Raw genomic sequence first — 14,043 nt, 5'->3', positions numbered from 1 at the left:
TTTTTTCCATTGGGATTTTCCCCCCTTTGGAATTTCCCATTGGAATTCTCCCCTTGGAATTTCCCCCTTGGAATTTTCCCTCTTTGGAATTTCTTCCTTTGGAATTTTTTCCCATTGGAATTTTCCCTTTGGAATTTTCCCTTTGGGAATTTTTTTCCATTGGAATTTTCCCTTTAGGAATTTCCCCCTTTGGAATTTCTTCCTTTGGAACTTTTTCCTTTGGAATTCTCCCCTTGGAATTTTTTCCATTGGAATTTTTCCATTGGGATTTTCCTTTGGGAATTTTTTCCATTGGAATTTTTCCCCCTTTGGAATTTTCCCTTTGGAATTTTTTCCTTCGAAATTTTATCACTGGAATTTTTCCCCTTTGGAATTTTTTCCATTGGAATTTTTCCCTTGGGAATTTTCCTTTGGGAATTTTTTTTCCATTGGAATTTTCCAGTTGGAATTTCCCATTGGAATTTTTTCCTTTGGAATTCTTCCACTGGAATTTTCCCCTTTGGGATTTTACTTTGGGAATTTTACTTTGGGAATTCTTTCCATTGGAATTTCCCCCTTCGGAATCTTTTCCATTGGGATTTTTTCCTCTTGGAATTTTACTTCGGGAATTTTTTTTCATTGGAATTTTTTCGTTGGAAATTTCTCTTTGGAATTCTCCCCATGGAAATTTTCCCTTGGAAAGTTTCCCTTTGGAATTTTTTCCATTGGAATTTTTCCCTTTGAATTTTCCTGTGGGAATTTTTTTCCCTTGGAATTTTCCACTTTGGAATTTTTCCCTTTGGAATTTCCCATTGGAATTCTCCCCTTGGAATTTCCCCCTTGGAATTTTTTCCCCTTGGAATTTTTTCCTTCAAAATTTTTTCCATTGGGAATTTTCCTCTTGGAATTCTTTCCATTGGAATTTTCCCTTTAGGAATTTCCCCCTTTGGAATTTCTTCCTTTGGAACTTTTTCCTTTGGAATTTTCCCATTGGAATTTTTCCCATTGGAATTTTCCTGTTGGAATTCTCCCCTTTGGAATTTTTTCCATTGGAATTTTTTCATTGGAATTCTCCCCTTGGAATTCTTTCCATTGGAATTTTTCATTGGAAATTTTCCCTTTGAATTTTCCTTTGGGAATTTTTTTCCCTTGGAATTTTCCACTTTGGAATTTTCCCCTTGGAATTTCCCCCTTGGAATTTTTCCCCTTGGAATTTTTTCCTTTGAAATTTTTCCATTGGGAATTTTCCTTTGGGAATTTTTTCCATTGGGATTTTTCCATTGGAATTTTCCTTTGGGAATTTTTTCCATTGGAATTTTCCCTTTAAGAATTTCCCCCTTTGGAATTTCTTCCTTTGGAACTTTTTCCTTTGGAATTTTCCCATTGGAATTCTCCCCTTGGAATTTTTTTCCATTGGAATTTTTTCCCTTGGAATTCTTTCTCTTGGAATTTTTCATTGGAAATTTTCTCCTTGGAATTTTTCCCCTCGGAAATTTTCCTTTGGGAATTTTTTCCATTGGAATTTTCTCCCTTTTGGAATTCTTTCCTTGGAATTTTTTCTATTGGAATTTTCTCTTGGAATTCTCCCTTTGGAATTTTCCCTTTGGAATTTTCCCTTTGGAATTTTTCCTTTAGAATTTTTTTCCTTTAGGAATTTCCCATTTTGGAATTTTTCCCCTTGGAATTTTTCCACTGGAATTTTTTCCCTTGGGAATTCTTTCCATTGGAATTTCCCCCTTTGGAATTTTTTCCATTGGGATTTTTCCATTGGAATTTTTTCTCTTGGAATTTTAGTTGGAAATTTTCCCTTTGAAATTTTCCTTTGGGAATTTTTTCCATTGGAATTTTCCCATTGGAATTCTCCCCTTGGAATTCTTTCCATCGGAATTTTTTCATACAAACTTTCCCCTTGGAATTTCCCCTTGGAATTCTTTCAGTTGGAATTCTCCCCTTGGAATTTTCCTTTGGGAATTTTTTCCATTGGAATTTTTACCATTGGAAAAAACAGGGAATTCCCATTTTTCCCAGGTGGAAATTCCCATTTTTTTTTCCTCTTCCTGAACCATTTCTGAGTTCCCTTTGTGGATTCCAGCTCGGATTTCGCGCTGGGATTTTTCCTGGATTCCCAAATTCCCGGGTGTAAATTCCTGGGTTTCCAGCTGGAAATTCCCAGTTTTTCCAGGTCAGAATTCCCAGATTCCCATTTTTCCTGGATTCCCGCATTTCCAGCTGGAAATTCCAGAGTTTCCGGGTGGAAATTCCCATTTTTTTCCCCTTTTCCTGTGCCACTTTTGGCGATTTCAGCTCGGATTTCCCATGGGATTTTTTCCCAGGATTTCTGGGTGGGAATTCCCGAATTTTCCCGCTGAGAATTCCCATTTTTCCATGGAGGAATTCCCATTTTTCCCAGGCAGAAATTCCCATTTTCTTTCCTCTTCCTGAGCCATTTCCGACTTCCCTCTGCTGATTTTGGCTCAGATTTCCCGCAGGATTTTTTCCCAGATTCCCAAATTTCTGGGTGCGAATTCTTGCATTTCCAGCTGGAAATTCCCAGTTTTTCCAGGTCAGAATTCCCAGATTCCAATTTTTCCTGGATTCCCGCATTTCCAGCTGGAAATTCCAGGGTTTCCAGGCAAAAATTCCCATTTTTTTCCTCTTCCTGAGTCACTTCTGGCGATTCCAGCTCAGATTTCCCGTGGGATTTTTCCCCAGGATTTCCAGGTGGGAATTCCCTTTTTTTCCCGTCAAGAATTCCCATTTTTCCATGGAGGAATTCCCGCTTTTCCCAGGCAGAAATTCCCATTTTTTTTCCTCTTCCTGCGCCATTTCTGGTGATTTCAGCTTGGATTTCCCGCGGGATTTTTTCCCAGGATTCCTGGTTGGGAATTCCGGATTCCTCGGTGTGAATTCCCAGGTTTTCCCGCTGAGAATTCCCATTTTTCCGTGTCAGAATTCCCGTTTTTCCCGCAGGCCGTGTCCCCTGGACGAGCTGCTGTGCCCGCCCCCATCCCAAACCTTTCCAGCTTGAAATTCCTGCCAGGAAATTCCCATTTTCCCACGGATTTTTGAGTTTCAGGGTGGGAATTCCTGGATTTTCCTGCTGAGAATTCCTGGTGTTTCCCAGTGAGAATTCCCATTTTTCCCTGGCAGAAATTCCCATTTTCTTTCCTCTTCCCGAGCCATTTCCCAGTTCCCTTTGTGGATTCCAGCTCGGATTTCCCACAGGATTTTTTTTCCCAGGATTCCCGGGTGGGAATTCTGGGTTTTCCAGGCAAGAATTCCCATTTTTCCATGGAGGAATTCCCAGTTTTCCCAGGCAGAAATTCCCATTTTTTTCCTCTTCCTGAGCCACTTCTGGCGATTCCAGCTCGGATTTCCCGCGGGATTTTTTCCCAGGATTCCAGGTTGGGAATTCCCGGATTTTCCTGCTGAAAATTCCCATTTTTCCGTGCCAGAACTCCCATTTTTCCCTGGCAGAAATTCCCATTTTTTTTCCTCTTCCCGAGCCATTTCCCAGTTCCCTTTGTGTGTTCCAGCTCTGATTTCCCATGGGATTTTTTCCCAGGATTTCCAGGTGGGAATTCCCAGATTTTCCAGGCAAGAATTCCCATTTTTCCATGGAGGAATTCCCATTTTTCCCAGGCAAAAATTCGCATTTTTTTCCCTCTTCCTGAGCCACTCTCGAGTTCCCTGTGCTGATTCCAGCTTGGATTTCCCGTGGGATTTTTTCCCAGGATTCCCGGGTGGGAATTCTGGCTTTTTCCAGGCAAGAATTCCCATTTTTCCATGGAGGAATTCCCATTTTTCCCTGGCAGAAATTCCCATTTTTTTTTCCTCTTCCCGAGCCACTTCTGGCAATTCCAGCTCGGATTTCCCGCTGGGATTTTTTCCCCACATTTCGGGTTGGGAATCCCCGGATTCCTGGGTGGGAATTCCCAGATTTTCCCGCTGAGAATTCCCATTTTTCCAGTGTTGGAATTCCCATTTTTCCCTGGCAGAAATTCCCATTTTTTTCCTCTTCCCGAGCCACTTCTGGCGATTCCAGCTCTGATTTCCCGTGGGATTTTTTCCCAGGATTCCAGGTTGGGAATTCCGGATTCCCGGGTGGGAATTCCCGGATTTTCCCGCTGAGAATTCCCATTTTTCCGTGTCAGAATTCCCGTTTTTCCCCCCCAGGCCGTGTCCCCTGGACGAGCTGCTGTGCCCCCCCCATCCGAAACCTTTCCAGCTCGGAATTCCTGCCAGGAAATTCCCATTTTCCCACGGATTTTTGAGTTTCAGGGTGCGAATTCCCGGATTTTCCCGCCGAGAATTCCTGGTGTTTCCCGGTGAAAATTCCCATTTTTCCAGTGTTGGAATCCCCATTTCTCCCTGGCAGAAATTCCCATTTTTTTTTCCTCTTCCCGAGCCATTTCCCAGTTCCCTTTGTGTGTTCCAGCTCCGATTTCCCGCTGGGATTTTTTCCCAGGATTTCCAGGTGGGAATTTCCAGATTTTCCTGGTGAGAATTCTCGTTTTTCCATGGAGGAATTCCCATTTTTCCCAGGCAGAAATTCCCATTTTTTTTTCCTCTTCCCGAGCCATTTCCCAGTTCCCTTTGTGGATTCCAGCTCAGATTTCCCACTGGGAATTTTTCCCAGGATTTCCAGGTGGGAATTCCCAGATTTTCCCGCTGAGAATTCCCATTTTTCCATGGAGGAATTCCCGGTTTTTCCCAGGCAGAAATTCCCATTTTTTTTTCCTCTTCCCGAGCCACTTCTGGCAATTCCAGCTCAGATTTCCCGCGGGATTTTTTCCCAGGATTCCAGGTTGGGAATTCCGGATTCCCGGGTGGGAATTCCCGGATTTTCCCGCTGAGAATTCCCATTTTTCCGTGTCAGAATTCCCGTTTTTCCCCGCAGGCCGTGTCCCCTGGACGAGCTGCTGTGCCCGCCCACCACGGCCGAGGGCCGCAGCGACGAGAAGGCGCTGCTGGAGCAGTTGGTGAATTTCCTGAGCGGGAAGGACGAGACCGAGCTGGCCGAGCTGGACCGAGCCCTCGGCATCGACAAACTCGTCCAGGTGGGAACGGGAAAATCCGGGGGGGAAAACCATGGGAAAAAAATAATGGAAAAGTGGGAAAAATCAGGGAAAAAAACAGGAAAAAAAAACCGGAAAAATGAGGGAAAAATAAGGAAAAAACGGGAAAAAAGGGGGAAAAAAAAGGAAAAAAAACCCAGGGAAATGAGGGGGAAAAATGGGAAATAAATGGGAAAAAACCATGGGAAAAATGGGGGAAAAACAGGGAAAAGCAGGGAGAAAATAAGGGAAAAAATGGGAAAAATCAGGGCAAAAAAATGGGGAAAAATGAGGAAAAAAATGGAAAAAAAAAAAGGGGGAAAATAATGAAAAAAAGAGGAAAAAACACAGGGAAATAAAGAGGGAAAATGGGAAATAAATGGGAAAAAGGGAGGCAAAGGAATTTCCTGAGCGGGAAGGACGAGACCGAGCTGGCCGAGCTGGACCGAGCCCTCGGCATCAACAAACTCGTCCAGGTGGGAACGGGAAAATCCGGGGGGGAAAACCATGGGAAAAGTGGGAAAAAAATGGGGGAAAAAACGGGGAAAAAATGGGGAAAAAACCAGGAAAAAAAACGGGAAAAAATGAGGGAAAAATAAGAAAAAAAATGGGAAAAATTGGGGGAAAGGAAGAGAAAAAAAGAGGAAAAAAACAGGGAAATGAGGGGGGGAAATGGAAAATAAATGGGAAGAAAACATGGGAAAAATGGAGGAAAAACAGGGAAAAACAGGAAAAATCAGAGGAAAAAAAAGGGAAAAATGAGGGAAAAATACGGAAAAAAATGAGAAAAAAGAGGGAAAAAAGAGGAAAAGAGAGGGAAATGAGGGGAGAAAATGGGAAATAAATGGGAAAAAGACATGGGAAAAATGGGGGAAGATAAAGGGGAAATAAGAGAAAAAAATGGGGAAAAAATGGGAAAAAATGGGGAAAAATATGGGAAAAAAGAGGGGGGGAAAAAGTGAAAACAAGAGGAAAAACCCCAGGGAAATAAATGGGGAAAAATGGGAAATAAATGGGAAAAAGGGAGGGAAAGGAATTTCCTGAGCGGGAAGGACGAGACGGAGCCGGGGGAGCTCGACCGAGCCCTCGGCATCGACAAACTCGGCCAGGTGGGAACGGGAAAATCCGGGGGGAAAACAATGGGAAAAAAATAATGGAAAAATGGGAAAAATCAGGGAAAAAAACGGGGAAAAAACGGGGAAAAAACCAGGAAAAAAATGGGAAAAAATGAGGGAAAAATAAGAAAAAAAATGGGAAAAAATGGGGAAAGGAAGAGGAAAAAAGAGAAAAAAACCAGGGAAATGAAGGGGGAAAATGGGAAAGAAATGGGAAGAAAACATGGGAAAAATGGGGGAAAAACAGGGGGAAAGTAAGGGGAAAATTAGAGAAAAAATGGGAAAAAATGGGGGAAAATAAGAGAAAAAAATAAGGGAAAAAAGGGAAAAATGTGGGGAAAAAAAAGAGGAAAAATGGTGAAAAAAAAGAGGAAAAAACCCAGGGAAATAAGAGGAAAAAATGGGGAAAAAATGGGGAAAAATGGAGAAAAATATGAGAAAAAATGGGGAAAAATCAGGGGGAAAAACAAGGAAAAAAATTAGAAAAAAGGGGGAAAAAAGAGGAAAAAAGAGGGAAATGAGGGGGGAAAATGGGAAATAAATGGGAAAAAGACATGGGGAAAAGGGGGGAAGATAAAGGGGAAATAAGAGAAAAAAATGGGGAAAAATAAGGGAAAAAAATAAGGGAAAAAAGGGAAAAATGTGGGGGAAAAAAAGGAGGAAAAATGGTGAAAAAAAAGAGGAAAAAGCCCAGGGAAATAAATGGGGAAAATGGGAAATAAATGGGAAAAAGGGAGGCAAAGGAATTTCCTGAGCGGGAAGGACGAGACGGAGCCGGGGGAGCTCGACCGAGCCCTCGGCATCGACAAACTCGGCCAGGTGGGAATGGGAAAATCCGGGGGAAAAAACAATGGGAAAAGTGGGAAAAATGGGGGGAAAAATCAGGGGAAATGGAGGAAAGAGATGGGAAAATTCTGGTAAAAATCAGGGGAAAAAAATGGGAAAAATGAGGGAAAAAACGGGGAAAAATTGGGAAAAAATAAGAAAAGAAATGAGGGGAAGATGAGGAAAAATGGGGAAAAAATAAAGAAAAAAGAGAAAAAAAAAGGGGGAAAAATGGAAGAAAAATAGGGAAAATAATAGGGAAAATGTGGGGAAAAAAGTAGGAAAAATGGAGGAAAAAAACAAGAAAAATTGGGGGGAAAATGGGGAAAAACGGGAGAAATTGGGAAAGAAATGGTGGAAGGAAATGAGAAAAAACATGGGGAAAAAATGGGAAAAATCAGGGAAAAAAAAGGAAAAATCAGGGAAAAAACTGGGTAAAAATGAGGGAAAAATAAGGAAAAAATGAGAGAATTACGGTAAAAATCAGGGAAAAAAAATGGGGAAAATGAGGGGAAAAGTAAGGGAAAAAATGGGAAAAAATGGGGGAAAATTGGGAAAAAATAAGAAAAAAAATGAAGATGAGGAAAAATGGGGAAAAATAAGGAAAGAAAGAAAAGGGGGGAAATGGAGGAAAAATGGGCAGAAAACAGGGAAAAACGGGGAAAATAAGGGGAAAAACTAGGAAAAATGGAGGAAAAGAACAAGGAAAAAATGGGGGAAAAATGGGGAAAATGGGAAAAAAAGTGGTGGGAAGAAATGGGAAAAAACATGGGAAAAAAATGGGAAAAATGAGGGAGAAATAAGGAAAAAATGGGAAAAAAGGGGGGAAAAAAAGAGGAAGAAACCAGGGAAATGAGGGGGAGAAATGTGGGAAAAAATGGGAAAAAAACATGGGAAAAACAGGGGAAAAAATAGGAAAAAAGGGAAAAATAGAAGGAAAGTTGAGAAAAACAGGGGAAAAATAAGGGGGAAAAATAGGAAAAAAATGTAAAAAAAAAGAGAGGAAAAAAGTGGGGAAAAAAAAGGGAAAAACCCAGGGAAATAAATGGGGGAAAATGGGAAATAAATGGGAAAAAGGGAGGAAAAGGAAAAATCAGGGAAGAGAAGGGAAATTGGGGAAAAGAGGGAAAAGGAGAGAAGGAACCGAGCGCTCGGCATCGACAAACTCGGGCAGCTGGGATGGGAATTCCCGACGGGAAAATCCCGGGAAAATCCCAGGAAAAAAGAGGGGAAATGGGGAAAAAATGGGGAGAAAAAGCAGAAAAAATGGGAGAATCCAAAGGGATTTTGGGATTAGATTTCCAAAGGATTTTGGGATCCGAAGGGATTTTGGGATCCGAGGAAATTTTGGGATCCAAAGGAATTTTGAGATGGGATTTCACAGAGATTTTGGGATTGGAAGGAATTTTGGGATGGGATTTCACAGAGATTTTGGGGTCTGAAGAAATTTCGGGATCTGAAGGAATTTTGGGATGGGATCCAAAGGGATTTTGGGATTTCTGAAGGAATTTTGGGATCCAAGGAAATTTTGGGATGGGATTTCAAAGAGATTCTGGGATCCAGAGAAATTTTGGGATCTGAAGGAATTTTGGGATGAGATTTCAAAGGAATTTTGGGATTTCAAAGGAATTTCGGGATGGGATTTCAAACAGATTTTGGGATTTCAAAGAGATTTTGGGATCCCAAGGAATTTTGGGATGAGATTTCAAAGAGATCTTGGGATCTGAAGGATTTTTGGGATGGCATCCAAAGGGATTTTGGGATCTGAAGGAATTTTGGGATGGGATTTCCAAGGGATTTTGGGATTTCCAAGGGATTTTGGGATCCGAAGGAATTTTGGGATCCAAGGAAATTTTGGGATGGGATTTCAAAGAAATTCTGGGATCCAAAGGAATTTTGGGATGAGGTTTCAAAGGAATTTTGGGATTTCAAAGGAATTTTGGGATGGGATTTCAAAGAGAATTTGGGATTTCAAAGAGATTTTGGGATCCCAAGGAATTTTGGGATCTGAAGGAATTTTGGGATGGGATCCAAAGGGATTTTGGGATTTCAAAGAGATTTTAGGATTCAAAGGAATTTTGAGATGGGATCTGAAGGAATTTTAGAATCCAAAGGAATTTTGGGATGAGATTTCAAAGGAATTTTGGGATTTCAAAGGAATTTCGGGATGGGATTTCAAACAGATTTTGGGATCCAAAGTGATTTTGGGATCCAAAGGAATTTTGGGATCCGAAGGAATTTTGGGATGGGATCTGAAGAAATTTTGGGATCCAAAGGGATTTCAGGATGTGAAGGAATTTTGGGATGAGATTTCAAATTAATTTTGGGATCAGAAGAAATTTTGGGATGGCATCCAAAGGAATTCTGGGATCCAAAGGAATTTTGGGATCCAAAGGAATTTTGGGATCCAAAGGAATTTTGGGATCCAAAGGAATTTTGGGATGGCATCCAAAGGAATTTTGGGATTTCAAAGGGATTTGGGGATGGGATTTCAGAGATTTTTTGGGATGGGATCCAAAGACATTTTGGGAATTTTAGGGGCTTTTGGACCCTCAGGTATTTGGGATTTGGGGCCGGGATTCTCCCGGAATTCCGGGATCTCATTCCCGCCTTTTTCCCGGCAGGGCGGCGGCCTGGAAGCGCTGACGGAGCGATTCCAACCCCACCAATCCACGCCCCCCCCGCTGCTCCTGGAGCAAAAACCGGGAATGTTCTCCCAAACTTTCCCACCTTCCTCATCCTCCTCCTCCTCCTCCTCCTCCTCCTCCTCCTCCTCCTCGGCCTCTCCCAGCGCCAACATTCCCGGGAATTTCCCGGGAATGCTCCGGCAGAAAGCGCCGCCCTTCGGATCCGTCGCCGTCCCTCCTCCTCCTCCTCCTCCTCCTCCTCCTCCTCCTCCTCCTCCCGCCCGTGGAACATTCCCGAATAATTCCATGGGAATTCCGGCCCGGCAGCCTCTGAGCCGCCCTCCCAGCGCTCCCAACCAGCTCCGCCTGCAGCTCCAGCAGCGCCTCCAGGGCCAACAACAGGTAAACAAAAAAATTCCCAAAAAAACCCCAAAATCCTGGAAAAATAAAACATTCCCGGTTTTTTGTCTTGGTTTTGACGGGAATTGGGGATTCCCGGATTTTCCAGCTGATCCATCAGAACCGGCAGGCGCTGCTCAACCAGTTCGGAGCTCCCGTGGGGATCAACATGAGGCCGGGGATGCAGCAGCAGCAGCTGGCGCCGCAGGTAAAGCGGGATTTGGGATGCAATTCCATAGGGAAAAATCCGGGATGGAGATTCCTGGATGCTCTTAATGGAAGGGAATTCCCAGGGATTTTTCCCAGAATTTTTGAGGTGGTTTTTCCCTGATTTTCTGGCTTTTTTCTCTCCTTAATGGGAGAAAATTCCTGTTTTTTTCTGAGTTTTTTTCCCATTTTTTCCTGATTTTTTTCCCATTTTTTCCTGATTTTTTTCCCATTTTTCCCTGAGTTTTCTCTATTTTTTGAGTGGTTTTACCATGATTTTCCCACTTTTTTTCCTCCTTAATGGGAGAGAATTCCCAGGGTTTTTTTTCCCAAATTTTTGAGGTGTTTTTTCCCTGATTTTCCAGCTTTTTTTCCTCCCTAATGGGAGAGAATTCCTGGGTATTTTCCTGGTTTTTTCCCATTTTTTCATGATTTTTTTCCATTTTTTTGGGTGTTTTTTGCATGGTTTTCCAGCTTTTTTTCCACCTCAGTGAGGGAGAATTCCCAGATTTTTTTCTCATTTTTTCCCCTTTTTTTTTGGGATGCAGCAGCAGCAGCTGGCGCCGCAGGTAAAGCGGGATTTGGGATGGAATTCCATAGGGAAAAATCCGGGATGGAGCTTCCTGGATGCTCTTAATGGGAGTGAATTTCTGGGAATTTTTCCCAGAATTTTTCCAGGTTTTTTTTACATAATACGAGGGATTTTTTTGGGTTTTTTTCTGTTTTTTTCCCATTTTTTCCCAGATTTTTTTCCTGTTTTTTTGAGTGGTTTTCCCATGATTATCTGGATCTTTTTTTCTCCCTAATGGGAGAGAATTCCCAGGTTTTTTTTCCCAAATTTTTGAGGTGTTTTTTCCCTGATTTTCCAGCTTTTTTTCCTCCCTAATGGGAGAGAATTCCTGGGTATTTTCCTGTTTTTTTCCCATTTTTTCATGATTTTTTTCCTGGTTTTTTTGAGTGGTTTTTCCCTGATTTTCCGGCTTTTTTTCTCCTTAATTGGAGAGAGAATTCCCAGATTTTTTTCTGATTTTTTCCCCCTTTTTTTTGGGATGCAGCAGCAGCAGCTGGCGCCGCAGGTAAAGCGGGATTTGGGATGCAATTCCATAGGGAAAAATCCGGGATGGAGATTCCTGGATGCTCTTCATGGAAGGGAATTCCCAGGGATTTTTTCCTGAATTTTTGAGGTGGTTTTTCCCTGATTTTCTGGCTTTTTTCTCTCCTTAATTGGACAGAATTCCTGTTTTTTTCTGGGTTTTTTTCCCATTTTTTCCTGATTTTTTTCCCATTTTTTCCTGATTTTTCCCCCATTTTTCCCTGATTTTTCTCTATTTTTTGAGTGGTTTTACCATGATTTTCCCACTTTTTTTCCTCCTTAATGGGAGAAAATTCCTGGGTTTTTTCCCGTTTTTTTCCCATTTTTTCCTGATTTTTTCCATTTTTTTGGGTGTTTTTTCCGTGGTTTTCCAGCTTTTTTTCTCCTTAATAGGAGAGAATTCCTGGGTTTTTCCTGGTTTTTTCCCATTTTTTCCTGATTTTTCCCTGGTTTTTTTGGGTATTTTTTCCGTGATTTTCCAGCTTTTTTTTCTCCATGATGGGAGAAAATTCCCAGGTTTTTTCCTGGTTTTTTTCCTCTTTTTTCCTGATTCTTTACTGTGTTTTTTGGGTGATTTTTCCCTGATTTTACAGCTTTTTTTCCTCCTTAATTGGACAGAATTCCTGTTTTTTTCTGGGGTTTTTTTTTCCCATTTTTTCCTGATTTTTTTCCCATTTTTTCCTGATTTTTCTGTATTTTTTGGGAGGTTTTTCTGTGATTTTCCCATTTATTTTCCTCCTTAATGAGAGAGAATTCCCAGGTTTTTCTCCCGAATTTTTGAGGTGTTTTTTCCATGATTTTTCTGATTTTTTTCCTCCTTATTGGGAGAGAGTTCCTCGGTTTTTTCCCATTTTTTTCCCATTTTTTCCTGATTTTTTCCTGTTTTTTTGGGTGGTTTTTCCATGATTTTCCGGCTTTTTCTCCTTCCTAATGGGAAACAATTCCTGGGTTTTTTCCTGGTTTTTTTTCCCAGTTTTTCTTGATTTTTTCCCTGGTTTTTTGGGTGTTTTTTCTGTGATTTTCCAGCTTTTTTTCCTCCTTAATTGGAGCGAATTCCCAGGTTTTTTCCTGTTTCTTTCCCTTTTTTTTCCTGGTTTTTTTCCTGTTTTTTTCCCATTTTTTCCTGATTTTTTTCCATTTTTTTGGGTGGTTTTTCCCTGATTTTCCAGCTTTTTTCCCTCCTTAATGGGAGAGAATTCCTGGTTTTTTTCTGATTTTTTCCTGATTTTTTCCTGGTTTTTTGGGTGGTTTTTCCCTGATTTTCTGGTTTCTTTTCCTCCTTAATGGGAGAGAATTCCCAGGTTTTTTCCTGGTCTTTTCCCTTTTTTTCCAGGTTTTTTTCCCGTTTTTTTCCCATTTTTTCCTGACTTTTCCCCATTTTTTGGGTGTTTTTTCCCTGATTTTCCAGCTTTTTTTCCTCCGTGATGGGAGAGAATTCCCAGGTTTTTTCCTGTTTTTTTCCCTTTTTTTTCCCAATTTTTTTCCTGTTTTTTTGGGCACTTTTCCCATTATTTTCCAGGTCTTATTCCCTCTTAATTGGAGAGAATTCCCAGGTTTTTTCCCGGATTTTTGAGGTGGTTTTTCCATGATTTTCCAGCTTTTTTTCCTCCTTAATGGGAGAAAATTCCAGGTTTTTTTCCTCATTTTTTCCCCCATTTTTCCTGATTTTTCCCATTTTTTTTGGGCAGTTTTTCCATAATTTTCCATCTCTTTTTCCCCATTAACATCAGGAAATTCCTGGTTTATTTTCCCAGATTTTTGAGGTGGTTTTCCCATGATTTTCCAATGATTTTTCCTTCTTAATGGGAGGAAATTCCCGGATTTTTTCCCCCTTTTTCCCTGTTTTTTTCCCCAATTTTTTAGCTTTTTTTCCCATAATTTTCCATCCTTTTTTCCCTGTTATTGGCAAAGAATTCCCAGTTTTTATCCTGGATTTTTTTAGGTGGTTTTCCCATGATTTTCCAGTGATTTGTCCTCTTTAATGGGACAAAATTCCCAGTTTTTTTCCCAGATTTTTCCATGATTTTCCAGCTCTTTTTCCTTCTTAACAGGAGAAAATTCCTGGATTTTTTCTGGAATTTTTTGGGTGATTTTTCCTGGATTTTCCAACTTTTTTCCTTTTTAATGGAAGAAAATTCCTGGTTTTTTCCCTGTTTTTTTTCCTGGATTTTTGTGGGAGTTTTTCCATGACCATTCTTAATGGGAGAGAATTCCCAGACTTTTTTCCCAGTTTTTTTCCTGGATTTTTCCATGATTTTTCCAGCTCTTTTTCCCTTTTTCACGGGAGGGAATTCCTGGTTTTTTTTCCTGATTTTTTTTCCCTTTTTTCTGATTTTTTCCTGGATTTTTTTGTTGTTTTCTCCTTGATTTTCTGATTTTCTTTCCTTTTTAGCAGGAGAGAATTCCTGGTTTTTTTTTGGATTTTTTTCCAAGATTTTCCAGCTCTTTTTTTCTGATTTTTTTCCCGGAATTTTTTCTGGAATTCCTGATTTTTTTCCCAGATTTTTTAGGATGATTTTTCCATAATTTTCCAGCTTTTCCTGTTTTTTTTTCCTGGTTAATTCCCTGTTTTTTTAGGGATTTTTTTCCATGATTTTCCAGCTCTTCTTCCTTTTTAATGGGAGAAAATTCCCAGATTTTTTCCTGGATTTTTTAGGATGATTTTTCCATAATTTTCCAGCTTTTCCTGTTTTTTTTTCCTGGTTAATTCCCTGTTTTTTTGGGATTTTTTTCCAAGATTT

General features: G+C 40.7%; 1 protein-coding gene across 2 annotated transcripts in view; it reads left to right on the top strand.

The window, feature by feature from the left end:
• The window catches only part of NCOA1 (nuclear receptor coactivator 1), a 71,528-nt gene that overhangs the window by 40,183 nt on the left and 17,302 nt on the right, over nt 1-14,043 (top strand). For both annotated transcript variants that reach the window (XM_058834349.1, XM_058834350.1), the window contains exons 14-16: nt 4,880-5,039; nt 9,601-10,005; nt 10,112-10,210. In XM_058834349.1, the coding sequence (XP_058690332.1) occupies nt 4,880-5,039; nt 9,601-10,005; nt 10,112-10,210 (664 nt within the window). The remainder of the gene's footprint in view (nt 1-4,879; nt 5,040-9,600; nt 10,006-10,111; nt 10,211-14,043) is intronic.

This window comes from Poecile atricapillus, chromosome 3, assembly GCF_030490865.1.
Source record: "Poecile atricapillus isolate bPoeAtr1 chromosome 3, bPoeAtr1.hap1, whole genome shotgun sequence".
NCBI lineage: Eukaryota > Metazoa > Chordata > Aves > Passeriformes > Paridae > Poecile > Poecile atricapillus.
This window is presented reverse-complemented; position numbering and strand designations above follow the sequence as displayed.